We start from the raw sequence: 17,728 nt of genomic DNA, 5'->3' as shown, positions 1-17,728 counted from the left end.
GAAAGGCGCAAAGCTACACAGAGAAACCCTGTCTCGAAAAACCAAAAAAAAAAAAAAATAATAATAATAATAATAATAATAATGAATTTAGAAATTTTATTTTCATTGTGCCAATTATTGGCATTTGTATTATATTTTCAATAGAGGCAAAATCTTTATGGCTTAGCTATGAACTTAAAGTATCTGATAGTACAGATGCATAGATCCTCTCATACAGTTAATTTCAAAATTAGAAATCTCTGAAGATTTCACTTGTAGCTGAAATTCTGAACCAGAACTGATTTGTGGACAATACCAGAACTTCGCTAATATGAGGCTGTTTATAGTCTTTACCTATTTTATGCAAATACATTTTTAGAGAAATACTAACATATTATATGGTATTGTTCCTGGTACCACTGGGCTTATATATACCATATGTATAACTTTCCTAAGATCTGAACAGTTCTGAACTTCATAATGTTTCTTATCAAAGAGGTTTGAGATAATTATTGATCTATAGTAGGCTTGAAAGGAATAAGGCAGAGGTCATCTGTATTTGTTTTCTGTGTTTGTCTTTTACAATTAGGGCAAAATATTAAAGAATTATTCTCAGGTTCTTTTACTAACAAAATTAGCTGTAACATAATAATTTCCCCCAAGAATATGGCATTTGTTTTAGAAACACACCAAGTCACTATAAATGATAATCTTCTCACACTTTGGCAATAACAGCTTACTGGACCTTGCAGACTACAATCTGATATATGTGGATTCTGGGAATATATGAAATTTCATAAAAAGAGCTTCTTCCAATCTGGGCATGGCAGTACACTTGAGGCAAGAAATTCGTGAGTTTGGTGGGCTACATAGCAAGTTCCAGGCCAATCAGAGAGGGGTGTGTGTGTGTGTGTGTGTGTGTGTGTGTGTGTGTGTGTGTGTGTATGTTACATATATATATAACATCTGAAAAAATCAGGAATCATATGGATAAAATACTGAGATTCTTATAAAGTGGGTGTAATTACTTGGATCATAAATAACTACTTAGGTTAGAGCTCCCTCTGTTGACTATAAAGTAACTTAAATAATAATTTAGAATATTGGTTTGCTCTCTAAAAGAATAGTGACATATTGGCATCTGGATTTGTTAAACATAATTTACCTTCTTTGTTCCACCACATTGTGTTCAGTGTTTGTTCTTCACTGACAACAATACATTATTTTAGAAGTTTGTATCAATAGACTTTAGATTTTAACATCATTCAACTTAATTTTTTCTTAAAAATATGTGAAAGTTAATTAAAACCATTCCAGGTCCTTTTGTGTGTATCCATTTCTGCTTCTTAGTATAAATATTGAATACTTAGATTGAGATTGGATTAAATTTAGCTAATAGCACATACTATAGGGTTTTGTTTTGTTTTGTTTTTTCTTTGTGATAAAGGCTTTATTTAAAACTTTTTTAATTTAATTTTATAATTTGATTTAATTTTACATATCAGCCACGGATTCCTGTCCTCCCTCCTCCCACCCCCACCTCCCGCCCTCCCCCCCCAGCCCACCCCCCATTCCCATCTCCTCCAGGGCAAGGACTCCCCTGGGGATTCAGCTCAACCTGGTAGATTCAGTCCAGGCAGGTCCAGTCCCCTCCTCCCAGGCTGAGCAAAATGTCTCAGCATAGGCCCCAGGTTCCAAACAGCCAGCTCATGCACTAAGGACAGGTCCCGGTCCCACTGCCTGGGGGCCTCCTACATAGTTCAAGCTAATCAACTGTCTCACTTATCCAGAGGGCCTGATCCAGTTGGGGCTCCTCAGCTATTGGTTCATAGTTCATGTGTTTCCACTAGTTTGGCTATTTGTCCCTGTGCTTTTTCCAATCTTGGTCTCAACAATTCTTGCTCATACAATCCCTCCTCTTTCTCACTGATTGGATTCCTGGAGCTCCACCTGGGGCCTGGCCGTGGATCTCTGCATCCACTTCCATCAGTCATTGGATGTTGTTTTGTTTTTTAATTAAGAAATTTTTTTCATTCATTTTACACACCAATCAAAGATCCCCTCTTTTCTCCTCCTGCCCCCCAGCCTCCCCCTCCCAACCCACCCCCACTCTCCCCAACAAGAAGGCAAGGCCTCCCATGGGGAGGCACATCTAGTAGAGGCAAGTCCAAGCCCTTCCTCTGCCTCAAGGCTGCATGCAGGGAGCTGCAAATCAAAACGACTCTGAGATACCATCTTACACCTGTCAGAATGGCTACGATCAAAAGCACTACAGACAGCTTATGTTGGAGAGGATGTGGAGCAAGGGGAACACTCCTCCAATGTTGGTGGGAATGCAAACTTGTACAGCCACTTTGGAAATCAGTGTGGTGGTTTCTCAGGAAGTTCGGCCTCGGTGTAAGAAGCAAGTACCAGGGACCAGTGAATGAGTAATAAAAGCCAGAAATTTGGCTGGGCGCTGGTGGCGCACGCCTTTAATCCCAGCACTTGGGAGGCCGAGGCAGGCGGATCTCTGTGAGTTCGAGGCCAGCCTGGGCTACAGAGTGAGTTCTGGGAAAGGCGCAAAGCTACACAGAGAAACCCTGTCTCAAAAAAAAAAAAAAAAAAAAAAAAAAAAGCCAGAAATTTGGTCTGAAAGATGGAAAATAATCAGTCTTCCTCAAGACCCAGCTATACCACTCTTGGGCATATACCCAAGGAATGCTCAATCATACTGTAGTTTTTATAGCTGTCATGAATATAGTTGACACTGAGTTTGACATTCTGAAATTATCCTTAAAACATATTAGCAAACATATGCTAGTTTCTCAACAGAATTTACAACTGTCATTTGTGATCCATAAAAAAGTTGAGAATCACTATGATATATAAGCTTTTATGATCTTATGATGATTATATCTATAAAGGAGCTCACTCTGTAAATTATTTTGTGTTCCATAGAATGACCAAGAGCATTCTTAGAACCAATCACTAACTTCAAACAGGCTGCAATTTGGGGAGGAATTTTTTTGTCATTCCCTGGCAACATTCTAGGTCTCAGAGAAAAGGGGTTTCAAAGATAGGAACCTTATTAAATGATGCCCTGCTCACATGAGAGCAGCCTCATTGAAGTCTAGCCTAGTTGGAAGTCCAGCTTGGATTCTTGAGCCAAATTATTAATAATTTGTTCCCACAACACACCTACCTATTCAAACTAAGTAGGGAGAGGGGCATTTGTTATAAATCAGTGATGAAAGCTATGCCTAGTTACCTTCCATTCTCACTGAGGTTATGAAGCACAAGAACAAAACTAGTAGACTAAAATACAGATGCTGTTTAGTTGATGAGGGAAATCACATGAAGTAGAGGATGAGAGTCTGGCAGTAGGGCAGATACAAGACACATGGACATGAGAACTAGAGTGAACAGTTATGGAGATAACTGAGAGGCCTGCTTATACAAATTAGATACCATGTGTTTAACTATGATAGGAGGCAAGAAAAAATAGTAAGGTGTGAGTAGGTACAAAATTCAGATTAGAGGCCAGCAAACCTTTTCTGTAAAGGGTCAGAAATACTTTAGACTTTGCCAGCTGTATATGGTCCTTTTCTGTGTTTTTTCTTTTTCCTCTTACAACTCTTTAAAAATGTGAAAAACATTCTCAGTGTGTTAGCCACATAAAACAGGTCTTAAGTAGTAGCCAACACCTAGTTTAGATGATGGTGGACAAATGAGATAAGAACAGGAAAAATCCCTGGAGAATTTACTGCTGTTCTTGATTTTACTGAAAAGAATTTGATGACTAAATAGAGTAAGGGTTAAAGCTATAAAGAATGGATAAACAAATTTAGAAATAAATTTATCCTAGAATAGTATGACAATGAGTTGGATGGAGCAGTAGTGGTGAGGATAGGGATGGAAAGGAAGTTCAGCCTCGGTGTAAGAAGCAAGTACCAGGGACCAGTGAATGAGTAATAAAAGCCAGAAATTTGGTCTGAAAGATGGAAAAGGAAGCATGGTATAAAGTGGAAAAGAGATTAGAAATGGATGATGAATCTCACCTAAGGGTGAATATCTTGGAACCCAATTTTGGAACTGCTAGGGTGAATCAATTGATGGTATAGGGTATATTTAGCCATGTGAGGAACCTAGAGGCACCTAGTTTGCCTCTGAAATAGATTAGAGCAATAAAGAGGGTGAAATGGACAATTGAAGGTGGGGGGTGGTATCTAGAATAATTTCTAAGTAATCGTCCTTCTCCCTGAGTTATTCATTTATTTTCTAATATCATTCCATAAAGAATTAAAAAGGCTCCCAGAATTCATTATGGATTATTGTGATTCAATTCACAAGTCTCCTTTTGGTCCAACCCAAGCAAATAATTTCTACAGTATGCTGAAATTTTTTTATGCACCAGGTACTATTAGACTCTTTACAAACATTAGCTTATTTGTATCTCATATGTTTCATTATTTTCCAACACCTTTTTTCTTCATCACAATAGTACATTACATGTTGAAGTTACTCTTTTATTGCTTTCCTGATCTGTTATAATATATAAAATTGAAGACAGTTTAGAAAACAGGGAAAAGAACCTATTTTCAAAAAAAAAAATTTAAAAAGAAAGAAAAATGCCTATAACCCAACTCTCAACTAATAATTGGCTAACTTTGTGGTGAATCTCCACCTTGTCTTTTTCTATTTCCCTTTAAAGTTAGTTCTTATAGATAGACATGCTAATCCTAGTTCAGATGCTTGGTTTTTTAGGGTGTTTAAAAATTGCTAAATCCAGAATAAGAATTTGTTCAACTATATTTGTCTTTCTCCTAGAAACAGAGAGTATTCTCTTAAATGTGTCAAAGCAGATGTTGGTGCTAATACAAAGACACTGACCATTCTTCCCTCTCTTCCTCATGCCTACAGGCTTGTTATGGCATCCTTAAAATTCCAGAAGGCAGCTGGCTATGTCGTTCCTGTGTCCTGGGCATTTATCCACAGTGTGTTTTATGTCCTAAGAAAGGTGGAGCCATGAAGACCACCAGGACAGGGACTAAATGGGCTCATGTCAGCTGTGCCCTGTGGATTCCAGAGGTAAGAAACCATCCAAATCTGGGCCCATTTACTCCAGGATGCCCTCCTTCCCATGATGTTTAGACAGACTCAGACTTGTCATGGAAATTCTTCCTGCTCACCTCTATTTCTGAGATTTCTGTGCTACATCAGGTCTTCTTGGACACAAATGTGCATGTTAGCACATACTTATTTATTTGTGGGTGATACTTTTAGTGATATTTGATAAATTTGTGTGAGAGAAGAAGGTGATGAGATAGCATAGCTGTTAGGAGCACATACTGCTTTTGTAGAGGATCTGAGTATAGTTCCAGTAGCATGTCAGGCAATTCACAACTGACTGCCTTTAATTCCGCCTCCCAGGGAATTGATAGCCTCTGGCCTCCAGAGGCACCTGTACACATATACACATATTCATACACATATATACATAATTTTAAAAACAATTTTAAAACTATTTATAAAATGAATAAAACTACTTTTTTTAAAAAAGACAAAGGTGTGAGAAACACTTTTTTAAAATAAACCTTACCTTAAAATACCTGTAGCCACAAATCAGACTAAGATATGAAATGCCACAGAAATATACAAATAGCATCCCGGAAGGCCACCTCATAGCCCCTCCTTTCCCTATTTCCTGAGAGCAACAACCATTTTGATCTTTATCAGTATAGATAAGTTTTGTATGTTTTTGAGCTTCACGTAAATGGAATTCATAGAGTAAGTATTCTTTTGTGTCTGGCTAGCACTCCATGTTGTAGTATATATCAGTAGTTCATCAATTTACATTGCTTAGTAGTTTACCATTATATGTATATACTATTTATCCATTCTACTTTGGGTCTCTGATTTTAGGCTGTTAAAAATAAAGCGAGCCTACTGTGGTGGTTGTTCTTTACTTTTTGTTTTTTACCTTTTTAAAGACAGGGTCTAACTGTTTGACTGACTAGCTGCCTTGGAACTCACAAAGATCCACCTGCCTCTGCCTTCCAAATTCTGGGATTAAAGGCCACCATACCTAGTTCTCTTTTACTTATAAAGCTCTTTTGGGGCCTTAAACTCAACAGTTATCTAAGACTTTATTCAAAATTCTATTCCTTGTTATCTACCCCGATCCTGTAGTTGCAGGTATTTCCTGAGGTGCTATTATTAATTAACTTAATTAAAACATGGCTCCTAAACTAAGCATGGTAGTACATTCCTATAATCCCTATACTTGGGAGACTAAGGCAGGAGGGTTAAGATCTAGAAGCCAGCTTTGAACTGTGTAGTGAGCTCAAAGCCAGGCTACATACTACCTAGATCCTGTAAACAAAAAATAACTCAAGGGTTTGGGCTAGGGTGTAGTTAGTGGTAGAATATTTGCCTAGCATGAACAAGGCAATTCTCCAGTACCAAAAAAATTAAAATTAAAAAAGGTTGAAGCCAGGCCTGGTACATATGCCTGTAAACCCACATCTTTGGATGGAAAGGCAGAATAATCAAAAGTTCAAACCCTGGGCTGCATAGTAAGCTCAAGACTAGCCTAAGCTAGAGTGAGACCTTGTCTCAGACCAAAAAACAAGAGGTAGGGAATGTAGCTCAGAGGTACAGCACTTGCTTTGCATGTGCAAAGGCCTGGGCTTGATCCCTAGTATCACACACATAAAAATAAAATAAATCACCTATAATCCCAACACTCAGAAGGCTGGAATAAGATCATGAGTTAAAGGCTATCCTGAGCTACATAGATGCTATCTCAAAAATAAAATAATATAAACTTTCACAAATATTAACCTTCTCTTAGGGCTTCTAATTCTTGATTTCCAGTATATTTTGGATTATTAAAGATCTCTCTTTCCTGATCTGAACAGAACTTGTACTAGATGAACCATCTTAGTTTGATAGTTACTCACTTAAAACCTGTTTCTTTCCGGTGCTGGAGAGATGGTCCAGGGGTTAAGAGCACTGGCTACTCTTCCAGAAGACCTAGGTTCAAATCCCAGCATCTGTATGGTGGCTCACAACCATTTGTAACTCCAGTCCCAGAGAATCCAATACCTTCTTCTGGCCTTTGTTGGCACTGCATGCATGTGATGCACAGATATACACATAGGCAAAACACTCATGCACACAAAACAAAATGAAAAATAATAATTTTAAAAGTTTATTTCTTGGGTCTGGAGAAAGGGCTCAGCAGTTAAGAACACTGGCTGCTCCTCTAGAGGACCCGGGTTTAGTTCCCAGCACCCATATGGCAGCTTACAACTGTCTGGAACTTCAGTTCCAGGGGATCCATGGCACCAGGCATGCATGTGATGCACATATACATGCAGGCAAAATACTCATACAAATTAAATAAATAAATCTTTGTTAAAGTTTATTTCTTAAAAAGTCATGTATATAGTTGTAAAAGAGAAACCAAGAACACATTTTTACCAGTAGTTACATGACCCTTTGTTTCCATATGGAAAATATTGTTTCATCTTTTTTTAAAGTATCCCTTTCCTTTCAGCATCCCCAAAGACTTAATTTCACTTTGAAGCTACTTTGACTGAGAGAGTAGGGTAAGCTGGTAATAGTTACATAGTTTTAAAAATTGGAGTTTAGAAGTGGTATCATCCTCATTCTTTCTAATTACATGCTGCAGTCTCTTCATTACATAAATTTGCTGCTACTTTCCAACAATATTATCCTGCTTTGTGAACCAAATATAAAGATCTGTCACTGCCTATCTTTATTTTTAGTTGATTAAATGAAATAGCAAGGCATGTGGTACCATCTCTAACATAAGACAGATACTAGAATTTCTGAACTTTATTTCCTTTCCCTAGTAGCTTTGTTTGGTTCCTAAGTAAAGATAGATATATCTTGATTCTTTAAGGTAACCATGCCTACCTAGTCTATATTCCTGCACTCTCATCACGTACATGAATTGTTTACATTACTAGAAATGACTGAAGGACTGAGCAATGGAAACGTGTTTTGTTTATTCTTAGTTCCATACTAATCTTGGAAGATATGGCTTACTTTATTGTTTTAATGTTCTCAGCTTCATATAACATATATAAAACATATAACAGTTTGTGAAAAGTGCTTCTGAGATGCCCTGGTGCTTCTGCCTTATGATGATGTTGTATTTGTAGGTCAGCATTGCTTGTCCTGAGAGAATGGAACCTATCACAAAAATCTCCCATATTCCACCCAGCCGGTGGGCCTTAGTTTGCAGCCTGTGCAAGTTGAAGACAGGAGCTTGTATTCAGGTAAGTGCCCTGAGAAGTAGTGGAATGAGCTAAAATCAAGTTGACCTGACTAATGGTCCCAGTAAGAGTGTCCTGTTAACCCAAAATCTCCCCTCTCATGTGCAGGATGCTGCCCTTCCAGAAACAGTTTGTGGAAATCTTTTTCAGATGTTACTTCTGAGTAACAGCCTGTTTCTTTTTCAAAGATTTATTTTTATTTGTGTGTATGTGTGGGGGTACCATATGTGTGTGGGTGCCCCCAGAGGCCAGAAAAGGGTGTTTGATCTCCTGGAGCTGGATTTACAGGTTGTTGTGAAACACCCAGCATGGGTGCTGGGCATTAAACTTGGATCCTCTGAAAGAGCAATAAATGTTCTTAACCACTAAGCCATCTCTCTGACCCTTGACCTATTCTTTTTAACATTCAGATTGGTTGCCAGGCATAGTGATATACACCTTAGGCCCAGCTATTCAGGAAATTGAGGCAGAAGAATCATTTCAGCTCAGGAGTTCAAGGCCAGCCTGAACAACATAGTGAGACCCTTTTTCAAAATAATACTCATAATGGTATTAAACCTTTATCTTTTAATGTCAGCACTCATGAGTTAACTGACTCTGAAGCTGAGTGATTTCATTCTGAGTGGGAATAAGCTATAACTAAACTATATAGCCCGTGTTCTGATGAGTCTTATCCATTAATTGTCAATGAATTTAAGATCCAGGATGATTACATAGATGGCTCTGTGAACATTTGGGTGTGGAAAGGTATATTTGAATAGATAAAGTCTGTCGACTAGTTTTGAAAGTCATTCTCATAGGCATCTATGTTGCATGTGGTAGTACAGGTAATGTGTTCTGAGATATCTGAGTTACAATATCACTTCACTTTCTGTTCCAAACATAATAAGGTGGCACTGCTTGTAAGGACTTGTAAGGAAGGAAGGGCTGACCTTCTATTCCATAGACTTACTGTGTGTAAGCTGCAGATGGGTTGAAATTTCATTTTCCTGCAGACCTTCAGAGAAAGGAGTCTCTGTAATGTCATAACTTAGGGCAGTGGCTCTAGGTGTTTCATTTAGTCCAGTGCTGCTTAACAGGTTTCAGACTTGTCATCTAACACATATGAGCACTTATCTTTTTAAAAATTTCTTTCAGCTGATTTTATTTATCTTAGCTATAACATTTTAGTATTTATAATGGAAAAATGTCCCCCTGATATATACTGACTGTGCTGGCTAGTGTTATGTTAATTTGACACAAGCTAGAGTCATGCAGTTGAGAAAATGCCCCTAAATAGATTGGCTTGTAGACAAGCCTGTGGTGCATTTTCTTGATTGACGACTAATGTGGGAGGTTCCAGCCCACTGTGGGGTGGGGGTGCCAGTCCCAGGCTAGTGGTCCTGGGTGCTATAAGATAGCAGTTTGAACAAGCCACGAGGAGCAAGACAGTGGACAGCACTCTTCCAGGGCCTCTGCATCAGTTTCTCCCTTGGATTTCTATCCTGATTTCCCTGGATGATGCAAGTTCTGAGATGAAATAAATCCTTTTCTCCCCAAGTTACGTTTGGTCATGGTGAGGTTTTTGATTGTTTTTTGTTTTGTTGTTGTTTTGTTTTTTCTGGAGTTTTTTTTTCCTCAAGACAGGGTCTCTCTGTGTAACATCCCTGGCTGTCCTGGAACTCACTTTGTAGACCAGGCTAGCTTCAAACTCAACAGAGATCCATATACCTCTGTCTCCCGAGTGCTGGGATTAAGTACATGGACCACCATGCCAGACTTGGTCATGACACTTTATCACAGCAATAGAAATCCTAAGCCACTAACCTAACACATTGTTTGTTTATCTAAGTTCCTTCCTATTTGCTCTCCATATATGAGCCTCTTAAAGGCCAAGATGATACACCGTTCCCTCACTAGTATTCATTTAGGGTGCATTGAATAAATACACATATGTTTCCTTGTATCAAATTAATTTATAATACATATTTTCCATTAAAACAAAATATTTTCCATGTGTATTATTTAATAATTTTACAGTGGAGATTGAATTCATATTCAATAAATTACTTATTCTCACTATGGTACCTTTATTTCCCACTAATTTGCTGTTAAAGATTATTTTTATACTGGTTAGTAATTAGTAACATAGCTAGTGAGAGAAAACATTGGCCTTAGCCTTTGCAGATCTGAGTTTGCATTGCAGCCTTAGGCTCCACACTCTGTCTTCTGTTATATTGTTTATCTATGAGTTTTATCTTCCATAATTTTGTTCTATGCTTTTTCCCACACCTTGACATGATAGACACTAGATTGATGGATGGATGATGGATGAACAGATGATTAGATGGAACATTCTAGAGGAGGTTTCTCATCTGCAGACCAATGGTTCTTATTTTCATTTCTTAAAGTTCAGATTCTTGATTTTAGAGAAATCTTCCTAAATTGAGGCTATTGTGCATTTTTAGTTTTTGTGTGGTACTAGGGATTAATCCCAGGATCTCAGGTATGCTAAGCCAATGCTCTACCACTGAACTGCATCTCTATCACAAACTTTAGTATAAGGAATTTAATTTATTCAGCAAATGTGTATGCCTAATTGTATACTAGGGTTTGGGTCTACCAATGAAATAACAAAGAACTTTGCACTGTAGAGCTTATATTTTAGTTTGTAAAAGTAGACAGTAAGCAATAGATGTTAAATGAAATGTTATAAGGTGATAGCTGCTATAGAAAAGACTGCGGAAGACAGTAAGAAGTTGGGAAATATGATGTAGGGAGCATGAGTTACAAGTTTAAGCTGAGTGATTAGGGTAAGACTAACTATGGAGGTAACATATGAACAAAGAGAAAAAGCTATGCAGATGTTTAGGATAAAAAGTGTTTCAGGCAGAGGAAACAGCCATTGAAAAGACCATGAGATAGGAGTGTGCCTGGCCTATTTGACCAACAAGAAAGAATCCAGCAAGATGAGAATGGAATGTTTGGGAAAAGAAGATCAAAGAGATTATATGGGGCTTTATTGGTTAGAGCAAGAACTGGTAAATTTGTTCTATAAATAGCAAGATAGTAAATATGTTAGGCTTTGTGGACCATGTAGTTTCTTGTCACAGCTGCTCAACACCACCTTTGCAATGCAAAGGCAGCTATAGACAATATTTAAACAAATAAGAGCCTTTTTGAACATGAAGGTTTCTGATAATCCTTTAGCAGACACTAGTCTGGGTTCAAGCTAGATGTCTAGGAAGCCCTGGATTTTGCCCAGGTTCTAGACATACTTGCTCTAATTGCCAGATTTCTCGAATTTCTCTGTTCTGTATCTTATATTGAAGTCTCTCTAGATCCTGAGGCTTGGCCTAGTCTACAAATTGAGACCATGTTTAGAAAAAAAAACATGGCTTTGAAACTGAGCATGATAGCATGCACCTATAAGTCCTAACACTTGGAATGCTGGGGCAATAGTACCACCAGTTCAGGGCCAACCTAGGCCATATATAGTTAGACCCTTTCTTAAAACACAGAATGGAAAGAAGGAAAAGATGGAGGGAATGGGAAGGGAAAGGGAAGAGAGGAGAGAAAAGGAGGAATATACTCTTTGGTGCCAGTCTCCCAGGATTTGAAACCTGGTCTTCTTGCTGCTTATGTAAGCTTATAAAAGTGACCTAACTTTAAAAAAAAAAGTTACCTAACTTTTCTGGGCTTCAGCTTCCACATCTATAAGTGGAGACAATAATACTAATTACTTAAGATGGCAGAGAGCTTAGCATAGAACCTAAAAGATTAAATATACAAGTTAGTGGGACTGCTAATAATTGCATATGTCCATATTATTATTCCCTAGAGTAAATCTGATTATTGATAGAAATCCCTAACATTCATTTGGCCAGCCAAACTGAATAGAATCATCCAACATTTGTGGCTTGGATTGATGGTAGAGTATAACATGAATCTTAACAGTTCTTATTAATAAGATCAAACCCGAGGCCAGTTATTGGGGTCAATGCTGGTAGATCAGAGAGACAGAACAAGCCACAGCAATCTCACCTTGCCAATTCCTCAGCTGGTCCTGTTTCCACAGACTGGAAGCTTCTGTGTCTTCATCCCAATAGCTCTCAGCTGAACTGCTCCTCAAAAGCCTGAAGCTTAACCAGCTAAATGCTTAACCAGCCAAATTCTTCTAGTTTCTGGTCCTCACACCTTATAAACCTTTCTGCTTTCTACCACCACTCCCTGGGATTAAAGGCTGCTTTCTTGGATTAAAGGCGTGAGTCACCATGCCTGGCTGTTTCCAATGCGGCCTTGAACTCACAGAGATCCAGAGGGATTTCTGTCTCTGGAATGCTAGGATTAAAGGCGTGTGCTAACATTTTCTAGCCTAAGTATCTTGTGGCTTTTCTGTTCTCTGACCCCAGATAAGTTTATTAAGGTACACAATATTTTGGGGAACACAATACCACCACAGTAGAGAGATATGAGCCTGTCTGAAGTCACATACAAGTATAGAGAATTTAAATTGGAAAGCTAACATGAGTTTACTCTTAAGCCCATGTGAGTTCAATTATAATGGAAATTAACTTCTAAAAGAAAATCTTCAAAAAGTGTGGAACTGGGAAATAAAGTACATTTTTTTTCAGTGACTATTAAAAGTAATATAATGAGGAAAATGAAATACTAAGATTAAAAGGAATTCTGAGGGATAACTTGATGGTTAAGTACTTGCTGCACAAGCATGAGGAACTGAATGTGAATCCCCAGCACCTATTTAAAACTAAATGTTTGGCCTCCTACATCTATAACCCTAGCACTGGGAGTGATGTGCAGAAGCAAACAGATCCTGGAATCACTTAACTGGTTAGCCAGTCAGCTGAAATAGTGAGCTCCACGTTCAGAGACAGACCTTGTCTCAAATATAAGGTGGAGAGCAATTAAGGAAGACAGCTGATGTCAACCTCTAGCCCCCACTTGTGCATATAGCAACATAAAAGGGCATTCTCCTCTACCCACCTAGGAAAGCACTTCATTTTTTTTCACATATTTCACAATTTGTTTTTTTAATTAAGAAATTTTTTATTCATTCCACATACCAACCACAGATCTCCCCTAACCCTCCTCCTGCTCCCACCCCCCCCCCCCGGCCTATCCCCCATCCCCTCCTCCAAAAAGGTATGGTAGATCCAAGCCCCTCCCCCTGCATCAAGGTTGTGTGCAAGGTGTCCCACCATAGGCAGTGGGCTCCAAAAAGCCAGATCATACACCAGGGATAGATCCTATTCACACTCTCAGGGGCCCCTCAAACAGACCAAGCTACAGAACTGTCTCACCCATGCAGAGGGCCCAGTCCAGTCCCATGCAGGCTCCACAGCTGTCAGTCCAAAGTTCATGAGTTCCCACTGGCTTGGTTCAGTTGTATCTGTAAGTTTCCACATTGTGGTCTTGATGCCACTTGCTCATAGAATCACTCTTCCCTCTCTTCGACTGGACTTCTGGAGCTCGGCCTGGTGCTTGGCTGTGGCTATCTGCATCTGTTTCCATCAGTTACTGGATGAAGGCTCTATGGTGACTGTTAGGGCATTCACCAGTCTGACCACTGGGATAGGCCAGCTCAGGCACCCCATCCACCACTGCTAGTAGTCTAAGCTGGGGTCATCCCTGTGGATTCCTGAGAACTTCCCTCGCACCAGGTTTCTCTCTATCCCCACAATGTCTCCCTCTATCAAGACATCTCCCTCATTGCTCTCCCTCTCTGCCCCTGTTCTAGCTCAATCATTCCATTTCCCCATGCTCCTATCCCACATTCCCTACTGTCTATTGCTCCCCTCACCCCCAGTTTACTCAGGAGATCTCATCTGTTTCTCCTTCCCAGGGGGACCAATGTCCCTCTTATTACCTAGTTTCTCTGGAGCTGTGGATTGTAGTCTGGTTATCCTTTACTTTACATCTAGTATCCACTTATGGATATACCATGTTTGTCTGAGTCTGGGTTACCTCACTCAGGATGATATTTTCTAGTTCCATCCATTTGCCTGCAAATTTCATGATATTGTTTTTTACTGCTGAGTAGTACTCCATTGTATATATGTACCACATTTTCTTTATCCATTCTTCAATTGAGGGGCATCTAGGTCGATTCCAGGTTCTGGCTATTACGAATAATTCTGCTATGAACATAGTTGAGCAAGTGTCCTTGTGGTATGCTTGAGCATCCATTGGGTATATACCCATGAGTGCTATCACTGGGTCTTGAGGTAGATTGATTCCCAATTTTCTGAGAAACCTCCATACTGATTTCCAAAGTGGCTATAGAAGTTTGCACTCCCACCAACAGTGGAGGAGTGTTCCTTTTGCTCCATATCCTCTCTAACATAAGCTGTCATCAGTTGTTTTTTATCTTAGCCATTCTAATAGGTGTAAGATGGTATCTCAGAGTTGTTTTGATTTGCATTTCCCTGATGACTAAGGATGTTAAGCAATTCCTTAAATGTCTTTTGGCCATTTGAGATTCTTCTGTTGAGAATTCTCTGTTTAGCTCTGTAGCCCATTTTTTTAATTGGATTGTTTGGTATTTTGATGTCCAGTTTCTTGAGTTCTTCATATAATTTGGAGATCAACCCTCTGTCAGATGTGGGGTTGGTGAAGATCTTTTCCCATTCTGTAGGCTGTCATTTTGTCTTATTTACTGTGTCCTTTGCCTTACAGAAGCTTCTCAGTTTCAGAGGTCCCATTTATTGATTGTTGCTCTCAGAGTCTGTGCTACTGGTATTATATCTAAGTGGTCTCCTGTGCCAATGCATTCAAGACTACTTCCTACTTTCTCTTCTATCAGGTTCAGTGTAAGTGGATGTGTATTGAGGTCTTTGATCCACTTGGACTGGAGTTTTGTGCGTGGCAATAGATATGGATCTATTTGCAATCTTCTACATATTGACATCCAGTTATGCCAGCACCATTTGTTGAAGATGCTTTCTTTTTTTCCATTGTACAGTCTTGGCTTCTTTGTCAAAAATCAGGTGTTCATTGGTGTGAGGGTTAATGTCAGGGTCTTCATTTTGATTCCATTGGTCCATATTTCAGATTTTATGCTAATACCAAGCTGTTTTTATTACTATAGCTCTATAGTAGAGCTTGAGGTCAGAGATGGTGATGTCTCCAGAGGTTGCTTTGTTATACAGGATTGGCTATTCTGGGTTTTTTGTTTTTCCTTATGAAGTTGAGTTTTGTTCTTTCAAGGCCTGTGAAGAATTGTGTTGGGATTTTGATGGGGACTGCATTGAATCTCTAGATTGCTTTTGGTAAGATTGCCATTTTTATTATGTTGATTCTACCTATCCATGAGCAAGGGAGATCTTTCCATTTTCTGATATCTTCTTCAGTTTCTTTCTTCAAAGACTTAACTTCTTGTCATACAGGTCTTTCACTTGCTTAGGTAGAGTTACCCCAAGTTATTTTATATTATTTGTGGCTATTGTAAAGGTTGATGTTTCTCTGATTTCTTTCTCAGCCCATTTATCATTTTTATATAGGAGAGCTACTGATTTTTTTTAGTTAATCTTGTATCCTGCCACATTGCTGAAGGTGTTTATCAGCTGTAGGAGTTCTCTGGTAGAATATTTGGGGTCACTTACATATACTATCGTATCGTCTGCAAATAGCGAAAGTTTGACTTCTTTTTTTCCAGTTTGTATCCCCTTGATCTCCTTATGTTGTCTTATTGCTCTAGCTAGGACTTCTAGTACCATATTGAATAGATATGGAGAGAGTGGACAGCCTTGTGTTGTTCCCGATTTTAGTGGAATTGCTTTGAGTTTTTCTCCATTTAATTTGATGTTGGCTATCGGCTTGCTGTAAATTGCCTTTATTATGTTTAACTGTGTTCCTTGTATTCCTGATCTCTCTAGTACCTTTATAATGAAGAGGGTGTTGGATTTTGTCAAAGGCTTTTTCAGCATCTAATGAGATGATCTTTTTTTTTCTTTCAGTTTGTTTATATGGTGTATTGACAGATTTTCGTATGTTGAACCATCCTTGTATTCCTGGGATGAAGCCTGCTTGGTCATGGTGGATAATTTTTTTTCATGTGTTCTTGGATTTGATTTGGCAATATTTTATTGAGTGTTTTTGCATCAGTGTTCATGAGGGAGATTGGTCTGTAATTCTCTTTCTTTGTTGCATCTTTGTGTGTAGTTTGGCTATCAGGGTAAATGTAGCCTCATAAAAAGATTTTGGTAATGTTCCTTCTGTTTCTGTTGTGTGGAACAGTTTGAAGAGTATTGGAATTAGCTCTTCTTTGAAAATCTGGTAGAATTCTGTGCTGAAACCATCTGTTATTGGGCTTTTTTTGGTTGGGAGATTTTTATGACTGTTTCTATTTCCTTAGGTGTTATTGGACTATTTAAATAGTTTATCTGGTCTTGATTTAACTTTGGTATGTGGTACCTATCAAAAAATTGTTCGTTTCTTTCAGATTTTCCAATTTTGTGGAGTACAGGTTTTTGAAGTATGATCTGATAATTCTCTGGATTTCCTCATTGTCTGTTGTTATATCTCCCTTTTCATCTCTGATTTTGTTAATTTGGATGCTCTCATGCTGCCTTTTGGTTAATTTGGATAAGGGCTTGTCTATCTTGTTGATTTTTCTCCAAGAACCAACTCTTTGTTTCATTGATTCGTTGTATTGTTCTCTTTGTCTCCATTTTATTGATTTCAGCCCTCGATTTGATTATTTCTTGCCCTCTATTCCTCCTGGGTGACTTTGCTCTTTTTGTTCTAGAGCTTTCAGGTGTGCTGTTAAGTCACTAGTGTGAGATTTCTCCATCTTCCTTATGTGGGCATTTAGTGCTATGAATTTTTCTCTTAGCACTGCTTTCATAGTGTCCCATAAGTTTGGGTTTGTTGTACTTTCATTTTCATTGAATTCTCGGAAATCTTTAATTTCTTTCTTATTTTTTCCTTGACCCATTGGTGAGTCAGTTGGGAATTGCTCGGTTTCCATGAGATTGTAGGCTTTCTGTAATTTTTGTTGTTGTTGAAATTTAACTTTAAGCCATGGTGGTCCAATAAAATACAGGAGATTATTCCAATGTTTTTGTATCTGTTGAGATTTGCTTTATGACTGAGTATGTGGTCAGTTTTAGAGAAGGTTCCATGGAATGCTGAGAAGAAGGTATATTCTTTTGTGTTAGGGTGGAATGTTCTGTAGATATCTGTTAAGTCCATTTGAGTCATAACACCTGTTTGTTCCCTTATTTCTCTGTTAAGTTTCTGTCTGGCAGACCTGTCCTTTGGTGAGAGTGGGGTGTTGAAATCTCCCACTGTTAGTGTGTGGGGTGTAGCTGGAGTTTTCTCCAGTCCCATCTGGCCTGCAACTGCTCAGACCCAAGTAAACACACAGAGACTTATATTACTTAAAAACTGTATGGCTGTGGCAGGCTTCTTGCTATCTAGTTCTATACTTGCATCTGTAGTTCCTGTTCATTTACTCAGCT

At 38.6% G+C, this 17,728-nt stretch overlaps 1 protein-coding gene across 8 annotated transcripts in view; it reads left to right on the top strand.

Annotated features, from left to right (window-relative positions):
- Window positions 1–17,728, top strand: part of Jade3 (jade family PHD finger 3) — a 157,956-nt gene that overhangs the window by 125,784 nt on the left and 14,444 nt on the right. For all 8 annotated transcript variants that reach the window (XM_052733412.1, XM_052733836.1, XM_052733590.1 and 5 more), the window contains 2 exons: window positions 4,882–5,049; window positions 8,154–8,270. In XM_052733412.1, coding sequence (XP_052589372.1) covers window positions 4,882–5,049; window positions 8,154–8,270 — 285 coding nt within the window. The remainder of the gene's footprint in view (window positions 1–4,881; window positions 5,050–8,153; window positions 8,271–17,728) is intronic.

Source organism: Peromyscus californicus, unplaced genomic scaffold (assembly GCF_007827085.1).
Source record: "Peromyscus californicus insignis strain IS unplaced genomic scaffold, ASM782708v3 Scaffold_10__1_contigs__length_136768540, whole genome shotgun sequence".
NCBI classification, from domain to species: Eukaryota; Metazoa; Chordata; class Mammalia; order Rodentia; family Cricetidae; genus Peromyscus; species Peromyscus californicus.
This window is presented reverse-complemented; position numbering and strand designations above follow the sequence as displayed.